General features: G+C 28.7%; 1 protein-coding gene across 2 annotated transcripts in view; it reads right to left on the bottom strand.

Moving 5' to 3' along the window:
* Window positions 1-24,424, bottom strand: part of LOC133322436 (homeotic protein distal-less) — an 82,503-nt gene extending 58,079 nt beyond the window's left edge. Inside the window, exons 1-4 of one of the 2 annotated variants that reach the window (XM_061531433.1) lie at window positions 24,218-24,424; window positions 24,059-24,112; window positions 10,491-10,666; window positions 497-699 (exon numbers count right to left, since the gene is read on the bottom strand). In XM_061531433.1, the coding sequence (XP_061387417.1) occupies window positions 497-699; window positions 10,491-10,666; window positions 24,059-24,112; window positions 24,218-24,291 (507 nt within the window). In that variant the 5' untranslated portion in view covers window positions 24,292-24,424. Of the gene's footprint in view, window positions 1-496; window positions 700-10,490; window positions 10,667-16,521; window positions 16,549-24,058; window positions 24,154-24,217 lie in introns of those variants that run through there. The other variant, XM_061531432.1, reaches the window with a different exon arrangement.
* Between the last annotated feature and the right edge of the window lie 351 nt (window positions 24,425-24,775).

Below are 24,775 nucleotides of genomic sequence, written 5' to 3'. Positions count from 1 at the left end.
TATGAAACCTATTTTCCAAATTTCTTTAAAAATTTTCATTGTTTATTTTTTTTTTTTTGGCTCTTTATTTTGATACTCGGTCATATCTGATCGATCTCAAACGTATCTCCATTTTATTATTATTATTAATTTTTTTTAATTAATAAATTATATTTCCTATGAAATGACCTTAAGAATGTCACTTCTGTGCACTTGTACTCCAATTAAATCCCTTACTAATCCATATTCATGGTTCAAAACAATTAATTGACATAGTAATAATAACAAACGTAAAAAACGAAGACAGTTTTTTTTTGCAATAATTAATGAATAAATTAAAATGGTATTAAATAGTCATTTAAAAGATCATAAACTATTTTTCTAAATCGCAAACAAGTCACATTGTTTATTTTTTCGTATTGGAATTCAGGGTGTTGCTTTTTAAATCCATATTTAATTTCAACACTATGTTTTTTGTTTTGTAATTGAAAAAAAAAATGAGGAAAACTTTACTAACCTGTGTTTGAGTCAGACCCAGACTCGCCGCCAATTCAGCACGTTCGGGTAAGGCCAAATATTGGGTACGCTGGAAACGGCGATTCAATTGCTGCAGCTGCAGTGAACTGTAGATGGTGCGGGGTTTGCGCATTTTCTTGCCTTTGCCATTGACACGTAGACCGGAATCTTCGCATTTGTCCGATATGGAGAAATCTGAGAAGTCTGTAAAGAGAAATTATTAAAAAAAATATATATAATATTAATAGGAATTAAAAAATAAATAAATAAAAAAATTCTTAAAGATAATATATTTGATATGAGAAAGAGAAGGAAGGACATGCTTTCCTTATATCCTCCCTTAAAATCCACCTTAGGTTTTGCCGTTAATTACTGCAATTATTATTATTTTCTATAACAACTCAACAGCATATTGAAATACAAATTTCCTTATAATAGCAACAATTAAAAACATTTAAATCTGTCTCTATACACTTTTTTCTGAACAAAAAAAAAAAAACAAAAACAATAAAGAAACTATTCCTTCTGAAACTAAATCAAAGTTCTCTCCCAACAGTTCAAAGTATGCAATGATAGAATGAAAATGAAAACTATTTTTTTATTATTTTTTTCTTCTGCAATACAAAATAAGAAAAAATATTCATACATATTTCTATACGTAGTATATATATATATATATATATATATATATGTGAACTATATTCTAAGCTTTTAAAAGCCCATGATGTATAATACAAAATAACAATGACCATAGAAACCGACCAGCCAACATCCAACAGGCCAGTCAGTATTATTCTTATTCACCGACTGGCAGACAGATAAAAACCTGGACAAACGGACAGACATATGGAAAGAATGGCCTGTAATTAATTACAACGCCAAATGAAAACTTAATTACAGCAATTACAATTACCTAGCAGCAGACACTCGATTCATGTGTGGTATAAAATACACACACACATATATATGTATGTATGGGATAGAAACATATGTATGTTTATTTATTGGCCGGTATATATATTTTGTGATCAAAAAGGATGACACACGCATACATATATGCTCAGCGAATTTATGTCAAAATATTACAACAAAAATTGTTCTATTTATAATCTGCTGTATAAACATTTTATAAGGTTAAGAAAAAAAAATACATATATATATATATATATATATATTTATATATTTAATTTTAAAATAAAAAATCAATATTTTTAATAAAAAAAAACAATTTTATATTTTTTTAATATATATATATATATATATTTAATTTTAAAATAAAAAATCTATATTTTTAATAAAAAAATTATATTTTTTTATGATTTTTTTATATATAATAAAAAAAAATAAACAGTACTTATTAAAAATTAATAAATCTTATTTTTTTTAAATCATTTAAAAAATATATAAAAAAATTTATAAAAAATTTTAAAATTTTTTAATTAAAAAATAATATTTTTTGTTTAAGAAAAATAAGAAAATATTATTTTTATACTATTGTCTTCTATATTTATTTCTTAAAAGTTCAGTAAATTAAAATATTGATTACTTGTTTTAAATAATTTTTATTAAATTAAAAAAATTTATTTTTGAAAAAATAGTATTATTTAAAAATCCTTCTTTTTTAATAACAATATATTTAAATTTAAAAAAATATAGAAGTAGTACAAAAAATTAAACAGAAAAAAAAATTATTTTTGTTATTAAAACCAAAAAAAAAATTAAAACTTTTTTTTTTGAAAAAAAAAATATTTAAAACTTTTTTTTTGAAAAAAAAATATTTTTAAAAAGGCCTCCTTAAAAAATCTATATTAAAATATTAAAAAAATTATTTTTGAAAGAATAATATTTATAAATTACGTTATGTTTAAATTTTGTTATTATTTTTTTAAATAATAATAACATAATTATTTTCAAAAAAATTGCTGTTTTTTTTTTTTTTTTTTTAAAATTGTAGGGTTTAATTTAAAAAAAAAACTATGTTGTTAGGGCAACTACGTTGTCAGGGTATTATTGCTTTGTGCAGCCCCAAGAGTTTGTAACGCCTCGAAACATTGGTCCTAGACCCAACTTTAAGTATACCGATAGTCATCGCTCGACTATCTGAGTCGATCTAGACATGTGTGTCCGTCCGTCCGTCTGTCCATTATACTTTGTAAACACGATACAGGCCACAATTTTGGACCAATCTTCACGAAATTTTGCATGTAGGTTGGGTTCTGTCCTATGATGATCGTTTAATATTTATTGGATGAAATGGACGAAAAACTTTATTTTTGTTTGATTTTCTGGTCGCTCGAAATTCCGCAATTATAGCCCGAAAATCGCGAAATTTTACATGGAAAACGGACTCGGGCTAAGGCATAAGCATGCCTATTTTCATAAAGATTGGTCAATATATAGCGGGTCAAATACACCTTGACTTTTGTGTGAAGAATAACAAAATTTGTATTCTATGGCGTATATATTTACTCCTGAAGGATATAGACCCGATAAGTTGATAGTATATCCAAGGGGAGGTGTTGGTTGATATTTAAATTTATACCAATTATATTGTCGTATGTACTCGGATGTGAGAAATACACGTAAATATTTACAGGTGTCTAGGTAATCAGATATTATTTAGTAATCCATTACAACACTGGAGGGCGGAAATATAGAGCTGATCGCTTTGAAATGCTCCATGAGGTTACAGATATGGTCAAGGACAAACGCCTATAATTTTTGTTTATGATCAGATAATAATTTTGGGAACTTTCGAGTCGATCTATAGGCCACAATTGAAAGCCGAACATCACAACCCAACCCACGGTGAAGGGAATCTGGACAAGTAATTAGAAATGCTGTACTGAATATTAGTAATATATGGAATATTTCTCAGTGTAAGGAAGAGGTGCTGTTGACCTCTAATCGGGTGTAAATATCACATAATATTGCCCAGGCTCGGAATAAACATTCGCAGAAAGTTAGAGTTCCGTGGTAGTTGTGTAGGGTATCGTATGGTCGGCCCCGTCCGACTATACTGCCCCGCTCACTGGTTTTTATAATATTTTTTCAAAATATTATTTTTTCCAAATTTTTTAATGACTATCATTTTCGTTTTTGTAATTATTATTTGTTTGCAATCAATGATATTTTTCATAAGGTTTTTTTTAATAATACAAAACATTTATATTTTTTTATATATCTATAAATTATATTTGGCATAAAATTTCAAAAATCAAAATCCACAATTAATCTCCTATCTCACTATTCCAAAAGACAATATGACCCCATTAAAGAAGTACCCTTTGAATTACCCCTTTAAAAAGCTCTCATGTTATTCAAATCAGATCTAAAGAAAAACAAAAAACAACTCCCCTTTCTTAGTATAGGGCAGCTAAATTTGTAGGTGGATTCATCCTGCAATTTTTTCTTCTTTTCTTTTTTTTCGTTTTATTTTTCTTTCATAGAATCAATCATTGAAATAGGTCAGTAGTTAGTTAGTTTAGTGTTTTTGTTGTTATTCATTTTCCCAGCAATTAAGAACATTAATAACAAAAACAGCACAAAAACAGTGCTGCCATATTTTTGCTATTCTATACAAATTCATCATTTGTCTCTGTCAATCTATCATTTTAATCAAAAAAACACGATGACATAATTAAACGTTTTTTTCGAATACAATGTGTGCATGTACGTATGTTTGGCTGTGTGTGCTCTGACGGAATGCTTTGTGTGTTCTCTCAAAAAAGTAAAAACACAACTAAAAAATGAAAATTAGAAATTTATTGTCGATATTTCCGCTTGAGTGAAATATCAGCTTTACCGCTCTCGAAATTTGTATTGAAATACAAAAAAAGTTTAACCTTGAGATTTTCAAAATAACAAATAACAACAAAAACCAATTGATGATGATTATAAAGAGGAGATAGAAAACAATCAAAAACAAAACAAACATTTAATTTAAATTTGCAAAAAAAAAATGTTTGAACTGTTTTTGAAATAAAACAAAAAGTATGCATAGTTCCTCTATAACTATGCTATATGTCGCACTTCAAATTGTCAATCATCAATTGCCCGAACACTCAACAGAAAATTTGTATTCAAATAAATAAAAATCACCGATTAGAAGTGGGTGTATTTTGGCAAAAATAAATAATAAAATACTGGTTAACATTCAAAGTGAGCAGTGGCAAACCAAAATGCAATAAATTTTCTCCCTCTATACACTCAACCAAAGTGTTAATATAAATATATCATAATAATAGGCTACTTGTCAGTTTTGGGTTGAAAAATTAAATGAATAAATAAATAAAAAAAAATTGTGGTAGCAGACCATAACAAATTAAAAATAAAAGGGAGTTTTGCTTGTTGTTCTGAACCCCACTCTCTTTTAGTGGTCATCTCAGCAGGGAGTTGTCGAAACTGCTGTGCTTGCCCAGCAGCATGCAGATTCAAATCTAAACCTTTCTTTCACAATATTCCCACAATGGTAATACAAGAACAAAAACAACAAGAACAAACATGACCAATTATTGTTTTTTTTTTTTTTTTTTTTTTGGTATTCACAAATTAAAAGATCAATCCATGAATGAAAAAAAAACACTTTAAAGTCAAATAAAACCAAAAAAAATCCCCCTCGACTTTTTTAGTTTGTTTTGAAGATGACCAAGCAAAATTGTTATTCTTGTTGGAAAAGGGGTTTTGTTGTTTGTGTCTTTAACATGTTGTATTTACTACTGTCTTTACCACTTTGTGTTTCTCTCTTTAGATCAACGTCATCATAATGATCATTATTATCATCATTATCGTCATCATCATCGTCATTATTGTTATTATCTCACTGTTGGCCATTGTGGCTGCTCAAATCGTTCTTTTGTGTATTTAAGTGCCATTGATAGGATTCTTTTGTTGTTGTTGTATGAATTATAAGAGCACTCTCTAGACAAGTGTGAATTTTGCCACATCAATGAGACACAGCATCTTCAATCACAAGCAGCAGCAGTACAAACAGCAACAACAACACGACCGCTAAACTTTGCAATAAATCACACTTCAAATTAACAATAAATACAAACAAATCAAAATGGTAACACAACAATAACAATAGATTAGGACAAATACATACAACAACAACAATAATAATATTAATAACATGAATAATGACAGGGAATACAATGTTGTCAATATTTATAGGAGAATAATGGACAAAATTTATAAAAAATAAATATTTTTTTTATAATAAAAAATATGTTTTAAAAAATTATACAAATAACTTTTGAGAAGAATAATTATAAAAGGATTTAATTTAAAGAACAAGTTAACAAAATATGTTTTTTGTATTACTGAAATTATTATTATTATTATCATTTTTTTTTTTTTTTTTTTTTGGTTCAATAAAATCAGAAAAAAATTGTTTATATAGAATAATAACCAAATTTTAATACAAAATAAAATTGTTGGGAAAAATTATCTTTAGAAAATTTTTTAAACAAATTTATTAAAAAATATATTGTCAACTATATAAAAATTTAAAAAGATATTATTATTGCCGAAATTTTTAAAAATATATTTTTCCCTTTTAATACATAAAAAATATTTTTTTTATGAAATAAAGTAGAAAATTGTATGATTATGTTTATACCCTTTAACACACTCTGGTACAGGGTATTATGTCTTTGTACATATGTTTGTAACAGGCAAAGGGAAACGAGATAGACACATGGTTCCCATTTGAGAATATGCATAGAATCACTTTCTAAGTCGATTTATGCATGTCCATCCATCCGTCCGTCCGACCGTTTGTCCATGTTAAATTGTAAACAAATTACATTTATGATCCGAATTGGATGAAATTTGGCATAGGTCACTTATTTGGCCCAAGGACGAACCCTATTGCAATTGGGAAAAATCGGTTCAGGTTTAGATATAGCTCCCATATATATTTTCGTCCGATTTAATGTAAATGGTGCACCAAAGTCTCCAGATATCTTTCGATTTGCACGAAATTTGGCACAGCCTATTGAATTAGGTCTAGAATGATGTGTGTTAACTTTCGTGGAAATCGGTTCGGGTTTAGATATAGCTCCCATATCGGTTCATATTTAGATATAATTCCTATATATATGTTCGACCGATTTAATGTAAATGGTTCACCAAAATCCCTATATATTTTCCAATTTGCACGAATTTCGGCATTATATGAGCCTAGAATGATGTTTGTAAATTTTCGTGAAAATCGGTTCAGATTTAGATATATCTCCCATATATATTTTCGACCGATTTAATGTAAATGGTTCACTAAAGTCCCTATATATCATTCGATTTCCAAGAAATTTGGCATAGCGTACTGAAGTGAGCCTAGAATGATGTTTGTAAATATTCTTGAAAATCGGTTCAGATTTTAGCTCCCATATATATTTTCGATCGATTTAATGTAAATTGTGAACCAAAATCCAGAAATCTTTCGATTTGCACGAAATTTGGCACAGCCTACTGAATTAGGTCTAGAATGATGTGTGTTAAGTTTCGTGGAAATCGGTTCAGATTTAGGTATAGCTCCCATATATATTTTTGTGAGATTTAAGGTAAATGGTATACCAACTGAATTAAGTCTAGAATTATGTGTGTTAAGTTTTATAAAAATCGGTTCAGAATTAGATATAGCTCCGATGTTATGTAAATTGTGCACTAAAGACTCAAAGTTTAAAGACTCATTGAAATTGGTTCAGATTTAGATATAGGTGCACCAAACTCCTCATCAAATAATCAACGGGTGTCCGATTGATATTTGCTTTAAATTGATTTACATAATTTTGTCCCATTGTAAGAAGCAACTCTATACCTGACCACATGAAAAATTTAGAATGATATGTTTATGTATCCAATTTCAAAATCAAAAAATGCGACGTCTGTTAGGATTCCTTCTGTTAAATATACCCAAAGTGGTGAAGGGTATCATATAGTCGGCCCCGTCCGACTTTACTACTTTCCTTATTGTTTTTTTTTTTTTTTTTTTTTTGACATTTTGAAAAAAATATTTTGAAAAATTTCTTAAGACACTTTTTGTTCTTAAAATGTATTAAATAAACAAAAATCCAGAATTATGAAAAAATTATTTTATATATTATTTAAAAAAAAATCCATTAAATTAAACAAATTGTATATTTTTTTTTATTGCATTTTATTTTTTTACTTTTTGTTAAGCTTTGGATTTTTTAATTAAATGACAAATTTATACATTTTAAATTTATCCAAATATGTTGAAGAAAAAAATTCAGAATTATAAAATCATTATTTACTTTTGAATATTATTAAAAATATATGTTGCATTTAATTAAATAAAATATTTTTTTTTAATTAAAAAATTCTTAGATTTTTGTTAATTTTAGGAATTTTTATTAATGGAAAATCTATATTTTTAATAATTTATTAATTGTAAAATGCAGAATTATAAAATCATTATACACCTTTGTAAATCATTAAATAATACACTTCATTTTAATAGAAAAGAAAAGAGTTTCTTGTATTAAAAAAAAATGTCTTTTAATTTTGGATTTTTTAATTAAAGAAAAACATATTTTAATTTTTAAATTATCTTATTTTTATATATTTCAAAAAAAATTATTTTGTTTTTGAATTTTTAATTAATTTTTTTTTTCATTTTTTTAAATATTTTTTTTATTTTTATAATCTTTTATTTATTATTTTTGTATTTTTTATATATTTGCCATCCTTCCCATTATACCCCACTGTGTAATACCACCATATTCATATCCATTCAACAAAATTTAAATATATCCCACACAATAAAATAAGGCGACTTAACATCCTTTTTTCTATTGTGATTTCCTTTCATTGTTATTATTATTATTTTGTTGCTGTTTTTTTTATTATTAATTTTCAACTTCCCAAGAGTTGTTAAACTTTGCCTTTGTACCAATTCCCCCAAACCCTAGGACTGCATGTTGCAAATACTGATGCTGGTTATATGGAGCTTTTCTCATACAATTGTTATTGCTGCTGTTGCAAGCCCCCATTTATAATGTGACGATGACGAAGTAGATGTATTATGACGAGGCTTAAAAAAAAAGCAACAACAACAAAAATATGATGAAGATGCTTCTTTACCCGCTGACGTTGAGTATGATGATGATGATGACGGTGATGGGAATGATTTGAAAATCTAAAGTGTTTTTTATGGCTGCTGCTGCCGTTGTTGCCGGCTGCTCTCAAGTGTTGTAGTAGTAGGAGCTGTTATTTTCATTTCATTTTTTCAATAAGATCGTATGTCAACACAGTTTTTTTCCTTGAGTGTAATGTGTGGATGGTGGGGTGGGGGAGGTTGACAAAAAGAAAAAGTAAACGAGACAAGCTGGTGTTCGATGCCTAAACAACTTTCAATGAAGACACACGGCTACACAAGCTACAATATAACAAGCTTATAATTTGTTTTTATACTTTATCATATACAAAAATATGATACAAGTACCACAACAACAACAACATCAACACGAAAATATGATGGCAAGATGACAACAAGCGCTTTGTTGGTGTTGTTGTGGCAGGGAACGCAAGTAATTCAAATAAATAAAATATAAAAAAATATTTAAATTTATATATGAGGGTGCTAAGAGCGAGGGAATGTAGTCATATCGAATGGATAACGAGGTGGAGGAAGGGAAAAAATAAATTGAAATCGTTTTCAAAGGAATATGTCCCTACGATGATAACTCCCTAAAAATTCGGAACATATTTATAAATAATATTTTGTACAATTTAAAACAAAAAATATAAAATAATAATAAATAAAAAAATATTTTTTTTTCAAAAATTTCCGCTGTCGTTTTTTTTTCTTCTCCATTAAAAATTCATACACAAAAAAAATATTAACACTGATACGTACTTTATGACCATTCTCGCTAATCAATCACTTTTGATGGCTTGTATGTATAAATATATGCATATACATACATATATCTGTTTGTTTACCAAGTGCTTAACTGTTTATTAATGTCATATAAATGTCCTTTTTTCTTCTTCTTCTACCAATTCACAGATAATAATCTGCAGCTTAACTCGAAATACACAAACACACAACTTGAATGACTCTGACATTAAACGCAATGTTAGGTTAGTTTAGAAGCTAATCAAACAAACTGGCCAGACAGGCAACACAGACAGACCGACAGTCATACTATACAGACAGACATATCAAAGTGGTCAACTAGTTTCGTTTTTTTATATTTTTATAAATATTATATAAGAAAGAAAAAATAACTGTCAAATTCATAATGAGTATTGATAAATCATCAGGCAATGCAATATAAACACGGATCAGATACCAAATAACGCACACACACTCACTCACTCACATACATACACACAATAGTTATTTATTAAACGATATATTAATGACCACATTTTTGCTTTCATGATAGAATCAATAGACGTGAGGAGGAGTGAAATGTCTAACATATTTTTGTGAGTGTATTTTATTTCATATTGTATATATTTTTTTTTAAATTAATTTATTATTATTTTTGTGAGTGTATTTAATTTTAATTTCATATAGTTTTTTTTTATAATTTATAATTTTTATAATTTATTATTATATTTTTTAAGAGTGTATTTTATTTTATATTATTTTTAATGAATTATTATACACATTTTTGTGAGTGTATAATATTTATTTTATATTGATTTTTTTAAATACTTTATTAATATTTTTTGTGCATGTATTTTAATTTTTCGTGAGTGTATTATATCTATTTATTTTTTTAATTTGTTACTATTTTTTTTAGTGTATTTTTGTATTTTATTGTTATTATTAATGTTAGTGTTTTTTCTGAGTGTATTTTTTTTATTTTATTGTTATTATTTTTATTAATTTTAGTGTTTTTTTTCTGAGTGTATTTTTTTTATTTATTTCACATTTCCTCATATTTTATATTATTTATTTTCCCTTCTTAATAATTTATTGTGATTTTATTCATTTTTTTTTCGTCTTTACTTACCATCTTTTGGTGGACTGTTACAGGGCGGCGCATAACTACCCAAATGATAGCCAGAATATGAATTTTGATGCATGGGCGGGAATGGATAACCTAAAGCACTGCGTGGACTGGGAAAGCCAGAATCTTGACCACCTTGTGGTGCAAAATGTTGATAACCGCCACGTATGCCACCGTAACTGCAAATAAAGAAGAGAGAGAGAGAGAGAAGAAGAAATAATGAGATTATAAATAATATTAAAAAATAAAAGGGAAATGGTTTAAAAAAAAAACAGAAATGAGTTCAACTTCCAAAAATTTATGTTTTTATTTAAAAAATAATTTCATTAATATTAACTTTAAGACTTTCCCAAAGTGGCGTTCTTATAAAAGATAATATCGGAAAGCAGCTTATGAATTTAATTTATCATACAAAAATATTTTTCAAGTATATTTTTTGTAAAGTACTTTTGAATAACAATTTTTTTAAGTTTGTGAATTTTGGAAAGAGCATATTTTTGAAAATAATATGTCAAATATAAGGACCTTCAGATTAAGCATGGATTTTTTAATGAATATTTTTCAAGGACTTTCAGAGCCCAAATAGAAGGATTCTTGAAAACAATTCTAAGGACTATCTAAGCCGCAAGATATTTTTTTTTAGGTGAAGAAGATTTTGTTGAGGATTGTTTTTGAAAAAAAACTAGTGTGGATTTTTGAAGATTTTTTTAATAAAACGACTTTTTTCTGCCTGGTTTTTATAAAGAATACTTTTTAATCTTATATTTATTAAAGGCTTAAGATTAAAAAAAATTGTAGAAAATAGAAGGATTCTTAAAAACAATTCTAAGAACTATCGAAGCCGCAAGATATTTTTTTAGGTGAAGAAGATTTTGTTAAGGATTGTTTTTGGAAAAAACTAGTGTGGATTTTTAAAGATTTTTTTTTAATAAAATGACTTTTTTTCTGCCTGGATTTCTTAAAGAATATTTTGTTTTAGAATAGAGTTTTTGAAGACTATGTTTGCTTGCGTGGTTTTTTATAAAGAATATTTTTTAAGTTAAGAATTATTAAAGGTTTTAGATTAAAAAAAATTGTAGAAAAATTTTTTTAAGAACATATTTTTTAAAAAAAAAAAAATTTTAGAAACCTTTTTGAATTTTTTTAGGATTTTTTTAAGATTTTTTATATAAATTTTTTTTCTGCCTGGATTTTTTAAAGACTATTTCTTCAAGGGTAGAGGAATTTTTGAAGAAGCGTTTTTTTATAGGGAATATTTTTTCAAGCATTGATTTTTAAAGGTTTTTTTTTTGCCAAAGTAGACTTTTTTATGAAATTATTTTCAAGAATTATTTAAGATTTTTGTTTAAATAAAACTAGACTGGATTTTTTAAAAATATTTTAAGCGCGGATTTTTTCAAGTAGTAGAGTTTTTAAAGATTATTTTAATATTTTTGAAGCGTTGTTTTATAAAGGATATTTTTATACTCTTCATCACACTGTGGTACAGGGTATTATGTGTTTGTGTATATGTTTGTAACAGGCAAAACAATCGAGATAGACCCATGGTTCATTTAGAGAATATACTTTAGAGAATATACATAGAATCACTGAAACTTGGTACAGCTCATTTATTTGGCTCAAGGACGAACCCTTTTTGAATTGGAAAAAATCGGTTCACATTTAGTTATAGCTCCCATATATATTTTTGTCAGATTTAAGGACTTTAGCCCCCGCAAATCATTCGATTTGCACGAAATTTTGCATAGCGTACTGAATTATGTCTAGAATGATATGTGCTAAGTTTCGTGAAAATCGGTTCAAATTTAGATATAGCTCCCATATATATTTTCGCCTGATTTTTGGTCAATGGTACACCAAAGTACCTGAAAATCTTTCGATTTGCACGAATTTTGGCATAGCGTACTGAATTAAGTCCAGAAAGACGTGTGCTAAGTTTTGTGAAAATCGGTTCCGATTTAGATATAGCTCCTATATATAGTTTCGCCCGGTTTTTGGTAAATAGTGCACTAAAGTCCGCATTTATCTTTCGATTTTGGGATAAGGCGCTGAATTAAATCCAGAATGATGAGTGCAAAGTTTCGTGAAAATCGGTTCAGATTTACATACACCTCTATATATATTCCCGTCCGATTTTAAGTAAATGGTGAACTAAAGATCCAAAGCTAGGCAGATTGACACAACGTACTGAAGTTAATATAAATTAATCTCTGATAAGTTTCCTTGAAATCGGTTCAGATATAGATAGATATGCTGAATATACCCAAAGTGCTGAAGGGTATCATACCCAGTCCGACTTTACAACTTTCCTTACTGGTTAATATCTAAGTTTTTCTTAGATTTTTTGAAGCGTATATTTTTTAAAGAATTTTTTTCGAGAACAGACTCTTTCCCGAAATTTCGTAATACAATATTTTCAACCCAAGGTTTTTAAGATTTTTTTTTTTTGTAGAATTATTTAAGCGTATTTATTTTTTTAAAACGTATATTTTTTTTGGGGCGTAGATTTGTTTATTTCTTCAAAAATATATTTTTTAGCGTAGATTTTTTTTAATATTTTTTCAAAAATGAATGTTTTAAAACATATTTTTAACGTGAATTTTTCAAATAAGATTTTTCTCAATCAAAAAATTTAAAAAAAAAATTTTGCAAGATTTTTATTCAAATGTAAATGTAGAAATTTTTATAAGCCTACATTTTTTTAAAAATTTCTTTCAAGCGAAAATCTTTTTGAAGATTTTCTTCGTTTTTTAAGATTTCTTTTTTTAGCAAAATAATTATTTTTGAAATGTTTTTTCTTAAAATAATTAAGGGTTCGTTATTGGCATTTTTATTTTTTGTACAGTTTTTTAATATTTTCGATTCGAATCATTATTATACCCTACACAACTATGTTGTCAGGGTATTATAGCTTTGTGCAGCCCCAAATGTTTGTAACGCCGCGAAATATTGGTCCTAGAACCTTTAAGTATACCGATCGTCATATCTCGACTAGCTGATTTTAGAAGTGTTTACAGGCCACAGTTATGGACCAATCTTCACGAAATTTTGCATGTAGGATGGGTTCTGGCCAATGAAGACCCCTATTGTTTTTGGAAAAGATTTAATATTTAGGGGATGCAATGGACCAAATACTAAATTTTTGTCGGTTTTTCTGGTCGCTCCAGAGGCCGCAATTATGGCCCAAACACCGCGAATTTTTGCATGGAGAAGGGGATCGGGCCAGAGAATAAGCATGCATGTTTTGATAAAGATCGGTCAATATTTAGCGGGTCAAATGGACCCTGACTTTTGTGTGAAAAATGACCAAGTTTGTATTCCATGATATATATTTTTACTCCTGGAGGATGTAGACCCCAGGAGTTAATAGCATATCCAAGAGGAGTGGTTGGCCTTTAAATTGATACCAAATATAGTGATGTATCTACTCAGATGTGGGAGTTACAGTCAAATATTTACAGGTGTTTACGTATTCAGATATTATTTAGTTTACCACATTAGAGGGAGAAATATCGCGCTGATGGCTTTGAAATTTTTCATGAAGTTCCAGTTATGGTCAAGAACAACGCCTACGATTTTCGGTGATGATCAGATTAAAATTTTGGGATGAAATGGACCGAAAACATAATTTTTTGTGTGTTTTCGAGTAGAGTATAATCCGAAAATCACAACACAACCTACCGTAAATAGAAGGATTGTAGTAGGAAGTAAGGAAGAGGTGTTGTTAACCTCTAATCGGACAAGAGGGGGCAAATATCACGAAATATTACTCAGACTCGGAATAAACATCCTCAGAAAGTTAGAGTTCGTGGTAGTTGTGTAGGGTATCGCATGGTCGGCCCCGTCCGACTATACTGCTCCGCTCACTGGTTTTTTTAATATTTTTAATCACAATATTTGTAGAATTTTAAATAATAAAAATATATGTTAAAAAAATAAAATAATAATTTTAAATTCTATTATGGGCTTGAAAAATTATTCGAGATATTCGATTGTGATTTTTTCGGGATATTTCAGGAGAAGCCTTTGTTCGCTGCTCAAGAAGAATTTTTCCGTGGACAAATATATTTTCTACACACAGTTTTTAATATTTTATGTATATGAATATACCTTGTGGGGATGAAAGCCTTAGCAAGAGCAAAATCACCATTGGCCAAGTTTTTTTCAGGTAACTTTAATGTTTATGAATAAAAAGTTGTATGTCTTTGTTTGCGACCATCCCAGAATATTTATGAAATGACATGTCTTCTGACAAATTCAATAAGGAACATTTTTGTGTAAAACATATAATCCTACTATATTGTGCTACTTGTGCGTCTTTTTAGATCTTATGCTCTTCAACATTAAACTAAATACGACAAGTGGAGGTTTTCTAAATACCACAAGTGGATATTCTAAAAAATGTAGCTAGTAAAATGTTAGATAAAGTGCCCAAAGACAAAAAGTCGTCTTTCCTCCTTTTCAACTTTTATCCGATCCTTGTTCAGAAATCCTTATAATAAGAACTTCGATTTTCCTAGTCATATTGGATTGTGCTAGTCTTTATTCCTAGTTATTAAAATCTGGGTTCTTTCCTATGCCCTATACTATACATTCTACTTCTATTTGTATTATAAAACATTTAATTTCTCATAAAAAAGACAATACTCTCTCTCTCCCACCATTAAATAGTGAACCCCTTCCTTCTCTTCCTCTCCCTTCCCCCCAACTACCGTAACCCCTTTCACATTAAATATTTAATAGAATATTGAAACAAGTGTTATAGAAAATATTAACGTAACACATTGCATTAAATTTGTAGGGTCTATGGCGTGGTTGAGTGTGTGCGTGTGTGTTGAATTTCACAAAACAAAAAAAAGCACACAAATCAAAAAAATCTCAGCATTTTAAATTCACACACAGCAGCGACGGCGGTAACGAAAAAAAAAATAGGAAAATAAAATAACTTTTGGGGCGTTTATAATTGAAAATTTATAGCTTCCAGGGGAGTTGAATGGAGCACAGTAGTAGGTACAAGTAGTAATAGGCTCGGTGCCGGTACTACAATTCCCATGTGGTTACTATTATTTTTTTCTTGACCAACATATAGCCACAGGCTAGTGCTATTGATGATGCATTTTATTTATTTCGTTTTTATTTTATATTTTTTTCTGTTATTTTTTTCCTCCGATGTTTATTTGACCGCAACTGTTTTTATGTTTTTTTGCGTGTCTTATCTATCGGTGGGTAGATGGGTTGGTCGGTCAATTGGTGAGTGCGTGTGTGTGTTTGTACTTAAACACGGAAACGGAAGTGGTAGCACACACATCGGCGAATATGTAAGTATGTGCGCCTGTACATACATATGTTATATACCGATATTTGTGTATATACATGTGTATCTGTATTATATGAATGCCCATGTGTTTGTGTATATGCGTGCTTCTTGCTTTTTGTTGGCCTTGTTAGCCAACAAGAAAAAAATATTTTATTTATTATAAACAAAAATTTAGTTTGAAAAATGAAAAAAATTAACAATTTTTTGTTGTTGCATTACAATAGAAATTATTAAATGCCAAATGAATTGTAAACATAATGCAAAATATTTTCCATATGAAAAATATAGAAGTTTTTTCTTGTTGTTGTTTTTTTTTTTTAATTTTAATAATTGTATTGTATTTCATTGTTAACCACAATTATGGCTCAACCAACCAATCGGCCATATGTTTGCCATTGTACCAACCACAAAACACAAATATGTATATCCTTATATCGTTTTCAATATTAGATTGTTATATGGAACCGAAGGAAATTCCAAAAAAAATTAAATATTTTTAATTCATAATTGATGAAATATTTTCATTTCCATTTATTACGCATATATTTAAAGGCCCACATAAGTTCTGGCTTTTTTTACATAATTTATTCATTGAACTGCTCACTAGACATGCATTTGAAGCTTCTCAAAATTGATATTCCATTTTTTTAAATAACATCCCATGCAATAAAATTAAAATAGTTTTTTTTAATAATAAGAAAAAATGTTGACAAAAACCTTTTGATAATATCCCCATAAAGATTTCTGGAAAAAATAATAGAAAAAGGATTTGTATTAGATTTAAATTTTATTAGGGGATTAATTAATTATAAGGACAAAACAAATTATTGCAAATTATAAAAAAAAATAAAATGTCATGAAAATAATTTGTAGAAAACATTCGAAGGTAGTTCCACATAAATATCGCTTAACAAATTCAATCAAAATCATAAATAAAGTATTGTAAAAGCCTATTTCTTAACAAAAAAAAATATCCCTAATATTTTTTTTTATAAAATATAGACAAACAATTTTAATAAATAGTTGTATTTATTTTTATGAAACTGGATTTTTTTTAATGCCATGAAAATAATTCGTATCTTATAATGTCTTGCAATATTTTTAATAAAATTTTTTATAAGTTTGAATTTTATTTTTTAATTCCTCTTCGGTTTAAAAAAATGTTTTTATATTTTTTATTTATTTTTTTAACACCTCCTTCTCTATCAGAAGTCATTTATAAAACAGTTTGTCCTAGTTTTCTTGTCATCTCTACACTTCATTTCGTATTTTATTATTTGTTTTTCCCCCTGTCAACTGAAATGACAGTTTCTAACTTCTTTGGTGACAGGCATTGCGGGTTTTGGTTTGGAACACTTTTACTTGCCAGAAAAGTTTTGCACAAAACTAACAATCAAAGAAACTAACAGCTACAGTTTTTTTTTTCAATTACAAAAAAAATCGATTTAACATTTGCTAAATGTCGCCGAAGACATTTGCTTTAAATAATTAGCAGAGAGAGGGAGTTCTTAAAAATCAAATCTAAACTATCCAAAATAAAAAAATTGTTCCCAAAAAAATTCGACAATAAGCTTAAAAAAAATATTTCTAAAAAATTTTGAAAATTGAGCTTAAGACAATATTCATACAAATTTCAAACTGTAACTTGTGGATAACCATTACAAAAAAATCCTATTTTTTATAAAATAAAAAATGAAAAAATATGTAAATATCAGGACCGTTAGTCCTGATAAAAATAGTTAGAAAATAGTGCAAAAAATATTTTCTAAAATTGCTAATTTTAAATTCAGTTAGCAATATTTTTTTAATCCTTAAAAAAATGCAAGCCTAAAAAATGTTCTTACAAATATCCACGCTACGATATTCAATGAAAATATAAATTTTTTAAATCCTAAAGTACGTTTACATTGTACCGGATTTGGTTAACCCAGTGGGTTTAAATTGTCAATTCCTTTGCATATATGCCAAATAAATTCTCATAGAGTAGGTTAACCCGGTAAAAAGTTCTAATGTAAATGCCGTACTAGCCCTTATCATTCTTCAATAAACTATTTAAAAAATCAACGCTTTGATAATTTAAAAAAAAAATCCTACTAATATTTTTAATTTGATAATTTTTCAAAAATGTAAATTATCGAGAATACTTAAAAATATACTTTAAAAATTCTACATCTTATAATGTTAAAAAAAAACTGATGAGGATACGTGGTGACATCCGAAACTATTGTCTACCCTCGTTTTCATAACTTGACTTATTTTGACATCCTTACAAAAATAACGCTTCAATTAAATATGTTTCAAATATTCTTTTTTAAAAAAATCTATCTATAAAAAATTAACACACTTTAAAAATATTGCTTAACAACTGCATGGTTTAAAAAAATGTATTCAATCCTTAAAAATATTATTTTCAAAAAAAAAATCCAGAAGTACTTTTTAAAATAAATCCAGTCTCTAGTGATCCTTGGACAAATTTTCTTTAAAAAAAAAAACAGAGTTCTGATAATATTTCAACAATATTTTCTATAAATCCACACTCTGGTTACGAAAATACGCATTCTGATATTTAAAAAAAACGGTATCTGATACTTCTTCCAAAAGTTAAAAAAAAACCCTCAAAAGATATTCTTAAAAAAGCACGCCTTTATGATTCATCAAAAAGCACATATTCAAAAAACAAAATACACTCTGAAAAACTTTCGAAAAAATATTCTTTAAAAAAATACACAACCTTTTAGCCTCTTCAAAGCTATTGTTAGAAAATTTCCAAGGCTCGATAGTCCCTTTTAAACATTTTCTTTAAAAAAGCGCGCTCTGATTTTTGTTTAAAAAAAAAAATAAAATAAAATATATATAACTTTTAAAAGACAATTTAAAAATCCACATTTTTTAAACACATTTAAAAAACACGCGTTAAGAACTACAATCCTTCAAAGCTTTTCTTTTAAAAATAAACCAGTTTACCTCTGATAGTCCTTCAAAAATTATCCTTATAAAAAATCCACGCTCATAGCTCTGATAGATCTTCATTTTTGTTTACAAATCCAAGCCCACAATCCTTTAAAAAATATTATTCGAAATTATTTAAAAGTCAAACTTTATAACTTAAAAACCAGTGAGCGGAGCAGTATAGTCGGATGGGGCCGATCATATGAAACCCTACACAACTGCCACTAAAATCTAACTTTCTGTGGTTCTATATTCTGAGCATGGGCAATATTTCGCGATATTTGCATCCTCTTGACCGATTAGAGGTCAACATTATATTGCTAATATTCAGTGCAGCCCTTCTAATTACTTGTCCAGATTCCTTTCACCGTGGGTTGTGTTGTAATGTTCGGCTTTCAATTATGACCTATAGCTCGATTCGAAAACAAAAAACACAAAAAATTAAGTTTTCGATCCACTTCATCCCAATATTATTATCTGATCATCACCAAAAATTATAGGCGTTGTCCTTGACCATAACTGGAACCTCATGGAACATTTGAAAGCGATCAGCGCTATAGTTCCGCTCTCTAGAGTGATAATGGGTTACTAAATAATATATGAATACGTAAGCACCTGTAAATATTTACGTGTAACTCCCACATCCGAGTACATACGACAATATAATTGGTATCAATTTAAAGGTCAACCTCTTCTCTTTGATACACTATCAACTTCTCGGGTCTAGGTCCTTCAGGAGTAAATCTATACCCTTTAGAATACAAATTTTGTAATTTTTCACACAAATGTCAGGGTCCATTTGAACCGCTAACTATCAAAACAGGCATACTTATTATTTGTGCCGATACCCTTCTCCATGTAAAATTTCACGATGTTCGGACCATAACTGAGGCCTCTGGAGCGACCAGAAAAACCGACAAAAATTTAGTATTTGGTCCATTTCATCCCCTAAATATTAACCGATCATTACCAAAAACAATAGGGGCCTTCAATGGCTAGAACCCATCCTACATGCAAAATTTCGTGAACATTGGTCCATAACTGTGGCCTGTATCGTGTTTACAAGTTATAGACGGACACACATGTCTACATCGACTCAGCTAGTCGAGATATGACGATCGGTATACATAAAGGTGGGTCTACGGCCAATATTTCGCGGCGTTACAAACTGTTGGGGCTGCACCAAAAGCTATAATACCCTGACAACATAGTTGTGTAGGGTATAAATATTCCGAAAAATCCAACAAGAATAGCTCAAACAGCTCTTCAAAATATGAATTTAAAATTAAAGAAGTCAAAAGAAATAATTGTCAGAAAAAAAGTTAAAAATTTAAAACAAATAAATCCAAAATATAATTGTTTTTTCTTTAGGTGAGAATTTCGTAATATTTTGGAGGAGAGCTACGGGAAATTTATTTGACTCATAATGAAATTAAAATATTTATTGAGTAAACATATTTTTCTCCTCTTCTATATACGATTTTGAGTGACTGCAATTCTTCAAATATTTTCTCATATATACATAGATTTCTTTAATATTTAAAATAAAAAAATAATCAATATTACGAAACATTAATCGGCTGAAAACATCTATTAGCTTTTAAGTCACCAACACTTTGATGAAAATATTGAAAAAAAAAATTAAATATATACCCGTATTGTCTGTTTTGTACTCTTCCAAAAAAACACCATAAATTAGTGAATACAAAACAATGTTACATACAAAACACACACAGAATGTGTTGAAACATAATAAAATGTTGTATGTTAATAACAAGAATAAAAAATAAAAATGCTAAAAAAATTAAAATTTGTGATTATTTTATGGTATTTTTGTTTACCACAAAGTTTTTTTCTTCTGTTTATCAAATGCCATATTTTATTATGACACAAAACAACATTCCATGTTAACAGCAAGCCAGCCAGCCAGCATTTTTGTAAAAATGCAAATTGTAATTTTCAAAAAAAATGAAATACAACAACACGCTCTTCTCACAGTTTTTTTTGTGTTTATAACATTCATATTTCATATATACATAGTTGCAATTTTGTTTTATTATTTTTAATTTCACTCAGGTTTTTTTTGTATTTTTTTTCAGATGTAAAACACCAATGATAACATCAGTTTCCATAGAAAATCTGCAATGTCCACACGACATTAGTTTTCCGTTTTATTTATTTTTTTTTTTCATTTTTTATTTTTTTTCTATTTTTCTTTTTTTATTTTTGAAATGCAAGTGAAATAGTAAAACAATAAAACGCAATGCTGTAGTTTTTTTATCATTGCCGATTATCATTGAGTCAGTGGAATAAATGCAAAATGTTCATAGTGTGGGTGTGGAATACGGAGGGGAACAACATAGAGGGGGGAAATTTGAAAGGGAAAAATAAGCCACATGACAATTTCAGTTATTCCATTGCATGAATTTGTTGTTTTCAAATTAATTTTTAAAAATGCTAAAACATGAATTGAAAATAGGTTTTTATTTTAAAGCGACGGTAAGGTTTGTATTTAATCCTTGCTAAGATTTTTTTAATTATATAAAAAGGTCTACAACATAGATTTAAAGTCAATGTTATATCGAAAGGATATTATGGGCAATTGTTTAAACATGTAGATGTTTATTTTAATCTATTGAGGAGCTATTGGTGTGCTTTTTATTGGGCCGAAAACTGAATTTGGAATTTGTTTAAAAATATATTTTTTGATGGTATCCGATACCCGATAGATATTCAAAGTAGTTACTTAGATTTATATAGAAAAAAATTGCCCTAAACTGAATTATAAATTATTTATTAATTACATTTTTTAATTTATATTAATTATATTTTGTAAAGAATTAGAAGGTACCTGAAAAGGAATAGGAGATTTGATTTTAAATACAAATGGTATTCTTTTTAGGAAAGTGGAAAATGCGTCGTCCTTTTTTTTGTAGTTTTTTTTAAATATTTTTTATTTTTTTATTTTTTTGAACCAATGTAAATTTGTAAACTGTATCTTTTTTAAAACAGAGAACTAAGTTGGAGATTTTTTATACCCTACACAACTATGTTGTCAGGGTATTATAGTTTTTTGCAGCCCCAAGAGTTTGTAACGCCGCGAAATATTGGTCCTAGACCCACCTTTATGTATACCGATCGTCATATCTCGACTAGCTGAGTCGATCTAGGCATGTGTGTCCGTCCGTCCGTCCATTATAATTTGTAAACACGATAAAGGCCACAGTTATGGACCAATCTTCACGAAACTTTGCATGTAGGTTGGGTTCTGGCCAATGAAGACCCCTATTGTTTTTGGTGGAGATCGCTTAATATTTAAGGGATGAAATGGACCAAATACTAAATTTTTGTCGGGTTTTCTGGTCGCTCCAGAGGCCGCAATTATAGTCCGAACATCGTGAAATTTTACATGGAGAAGGGGATCGGGCCAAAGAATAAGCATGCCTGTTTTGATAAAGATCGGTCAATATTTAGCGGGTCAAATGGACCCTGACTTTTGTGTGAAAAATTACAAAATTTGTATTATATAGCGTATATATTTACTCCTGATAGGTTCCATGAGGTTTCATTTATGGTCAAGGACAACGCCTACAATTTTCGGCGATGATGAGATAATAATTTTGGGATGAAGTGGACCGAAAACTTATTTTTTGTGTGTTTTTTAAGTCGATCTATAGTCCACAATTTAAAGCCGAACATCACAACACAACCCACGGTGAAGGGAATCTGGACAAGTAAGAAGGACTATACGGAATATAAGTAATACTTGCTGACCTCTAGTCGATCAAGAGGGTGCAAATACCGCGAATTAGTGTCCATGCTCAGAATATAGAACCAAAGAAAGTTAGATTTTCGTCGAAGTTGTGTAGGGTATCATATGGTCGGCCCCGTCCGACTATACAGCTCCGCTCACTGGTTTTAAATTGTTTTTGAAGGAATACAAAAGGTGTACTTGTGAAGATATTTTTTATTATTGTCAAGGACTTTAAAAAATCGTTTTTTTAGCAGATTTTTAAAATATTTTTTGAGGCAATCTGTCCAAAGTAGAATCATTGGCAGTCGAATAATTTGTTCTAATTTTCGGCATAAAATTTACACATTTTTTTAATATTTTTGAAAACTATCTTAAATAGAGACATCTCTTTTTTAAGGAACTCGGCAGCTATAAAAGTCTTTTAATTTGTTAACAGAAAAAATTGACGTTTTTGGGTATTTTTGAAGGATTACAAATCAGGGACATTTGTGGGTGCCGATATAGCAATCTTTTTTTTTTAATTTTTGAAAGCATTATGAAAGTGTAGATCCTACTACAGGTTGAGAAGAAACTGTTCCCTCGATTTTTTTAATATTTTTGGAGGCAATTTAGAATCTTCGCCTGTCGAAGAACTTGTTTCAGATGCTTGGATGAGCATATGATTTACAGCCTTGCCTTTGAAAGAAGCTTTAAAAGGATTAATTTTTTAGCAGAAACAAATATTGGCGGTTATTTTTAAAGGAATCCAAAACATGGGCTTGTGAAGATAATTTTTGAAAAATGATTTTAAGTGATTATTTATACTCTTTCGAGTCGAGCTTGTTGATCTAAATTTTGCAATTGAAAAATATTTTTTTTTATTTGGGAAATTTTTTGGGGCGGATATTGTAAATAGAATTAAAAAAAATGGAAGCAATATGAACTTCCGAATTTTATGAATATTTCCTTAACGGAAAAGTGGTTCTTCAAAATTGACATTTTTTGAAAAAAAAAAATCTACACATCTATAAATTTTTTTATAGGATTATCAGACCCATAATTTCGTATTACTAAAAATTATACTTCTTTTATATCTTCCATAGAATTTTTTTATTCTCCATGTTCTTTCCATTTTCTTGGCGACGGCAAATATTACCGGTAATTTAAAAAAAATATACATTTTTTGAGAGTGTTCCAGCTACAAAATCTTATTTTAAAATGATCTTATTAAAAAAATTAATATTTTTTAATTTAAATCAACAGCGCCCATAATAGGTCCCATGGACTGTCTGTATAATTTGAAACAAATACAATCACAATAAATTTAAACAATCATCGAAACTACAATCAGAATAGATCGTTTTGCAACAAATCATAATATTTAAATTCCCTTCTTTAGATAAAAGACTCTAAAAGCTTCTTATTTTCTATGTCTGAACGCAGACTAAGATTTGAAAGAAATTTCATTAATATGTATATATATATATATATATTTAATATTTAAGCCTCCCTATAGTTTAGCTTTTCCATAAATTCATATTTTATCCCATTGATGTTTTGTTCTCTACTTACCCAGCGGCAGCATGCTGTTGTAGTTCCACAAATGCCGATTTGCCTGGTATATTACCACCGGTTGGGCCGGCGGGACCACCAGGGCCCAATGGTCCACCAGGACCAACACCGCCGCCACCACCACCACCATTATTGCCGCCATTATTACCACCCGAACCGGCGCCGGGTGTTATGCTGGCCGTTGAACCGCCATCCATATATTTGGGGGTGTGTGGGGCATCGGGGGCATCCATGCCGGATTGGGGTGTGCTGGGAGGCCCCTCGTAGGGGCTCCCTAAATCAGTGAAATTAAGCGTGTTGGCGCCTATTGAGGCCACTTTATCTAAAATTTTGAAGGCTTTTTAAAACACACACGCGAACACTGATGAATGCAATGTATGCAAAGCTTTTTTGGTTTTCAGACTTTTCCGAAAATAAATATTTTTGAAGCACGTGTTTGAAAAATTCAATTAAAATAAATTAAATTATTTTTTAATTTTTTGCCTTTTTTGTTATTTGCAATAAACTTTTTTTTGTAAACAAAACTTTTTTCTTTATTTATTTTTTTATTTAATTATAGTTCTGGTTACAATCCACAAAAGCTGCGCTGGAGAACGAACGTGTGTTAAACGTTTGTCTAGCTCACTAAATGAGTGTAATTAAAATTGATGACACTTATTAAAACAAAGCAACAACAATAAACAAGCTAAACACACAGAATGACAACAAACGAGGAAA

Source organism: Musca vetustissima, unplaced genomic scaffold, assembly GCF_032173495.1.
Source record: "Musca vetustissima isolate MV318-11 ecotype Yass unplaced genomic scaffold, APGP_CSIRO_Mvet_v1 utg31599, whole genome shotgun sequence".
In the NCBI taxonomy this organism is placed as follows: Eukaryota; Metazoa; Arthropoda; class Insecta; order Diptera; family Muscidae; genus Musca; species Musca vetustissima.
Note: the sequence above shows the minus strand (reverse complement) of the source record. Positions and strands in the feature narration are given on the sequence as shown.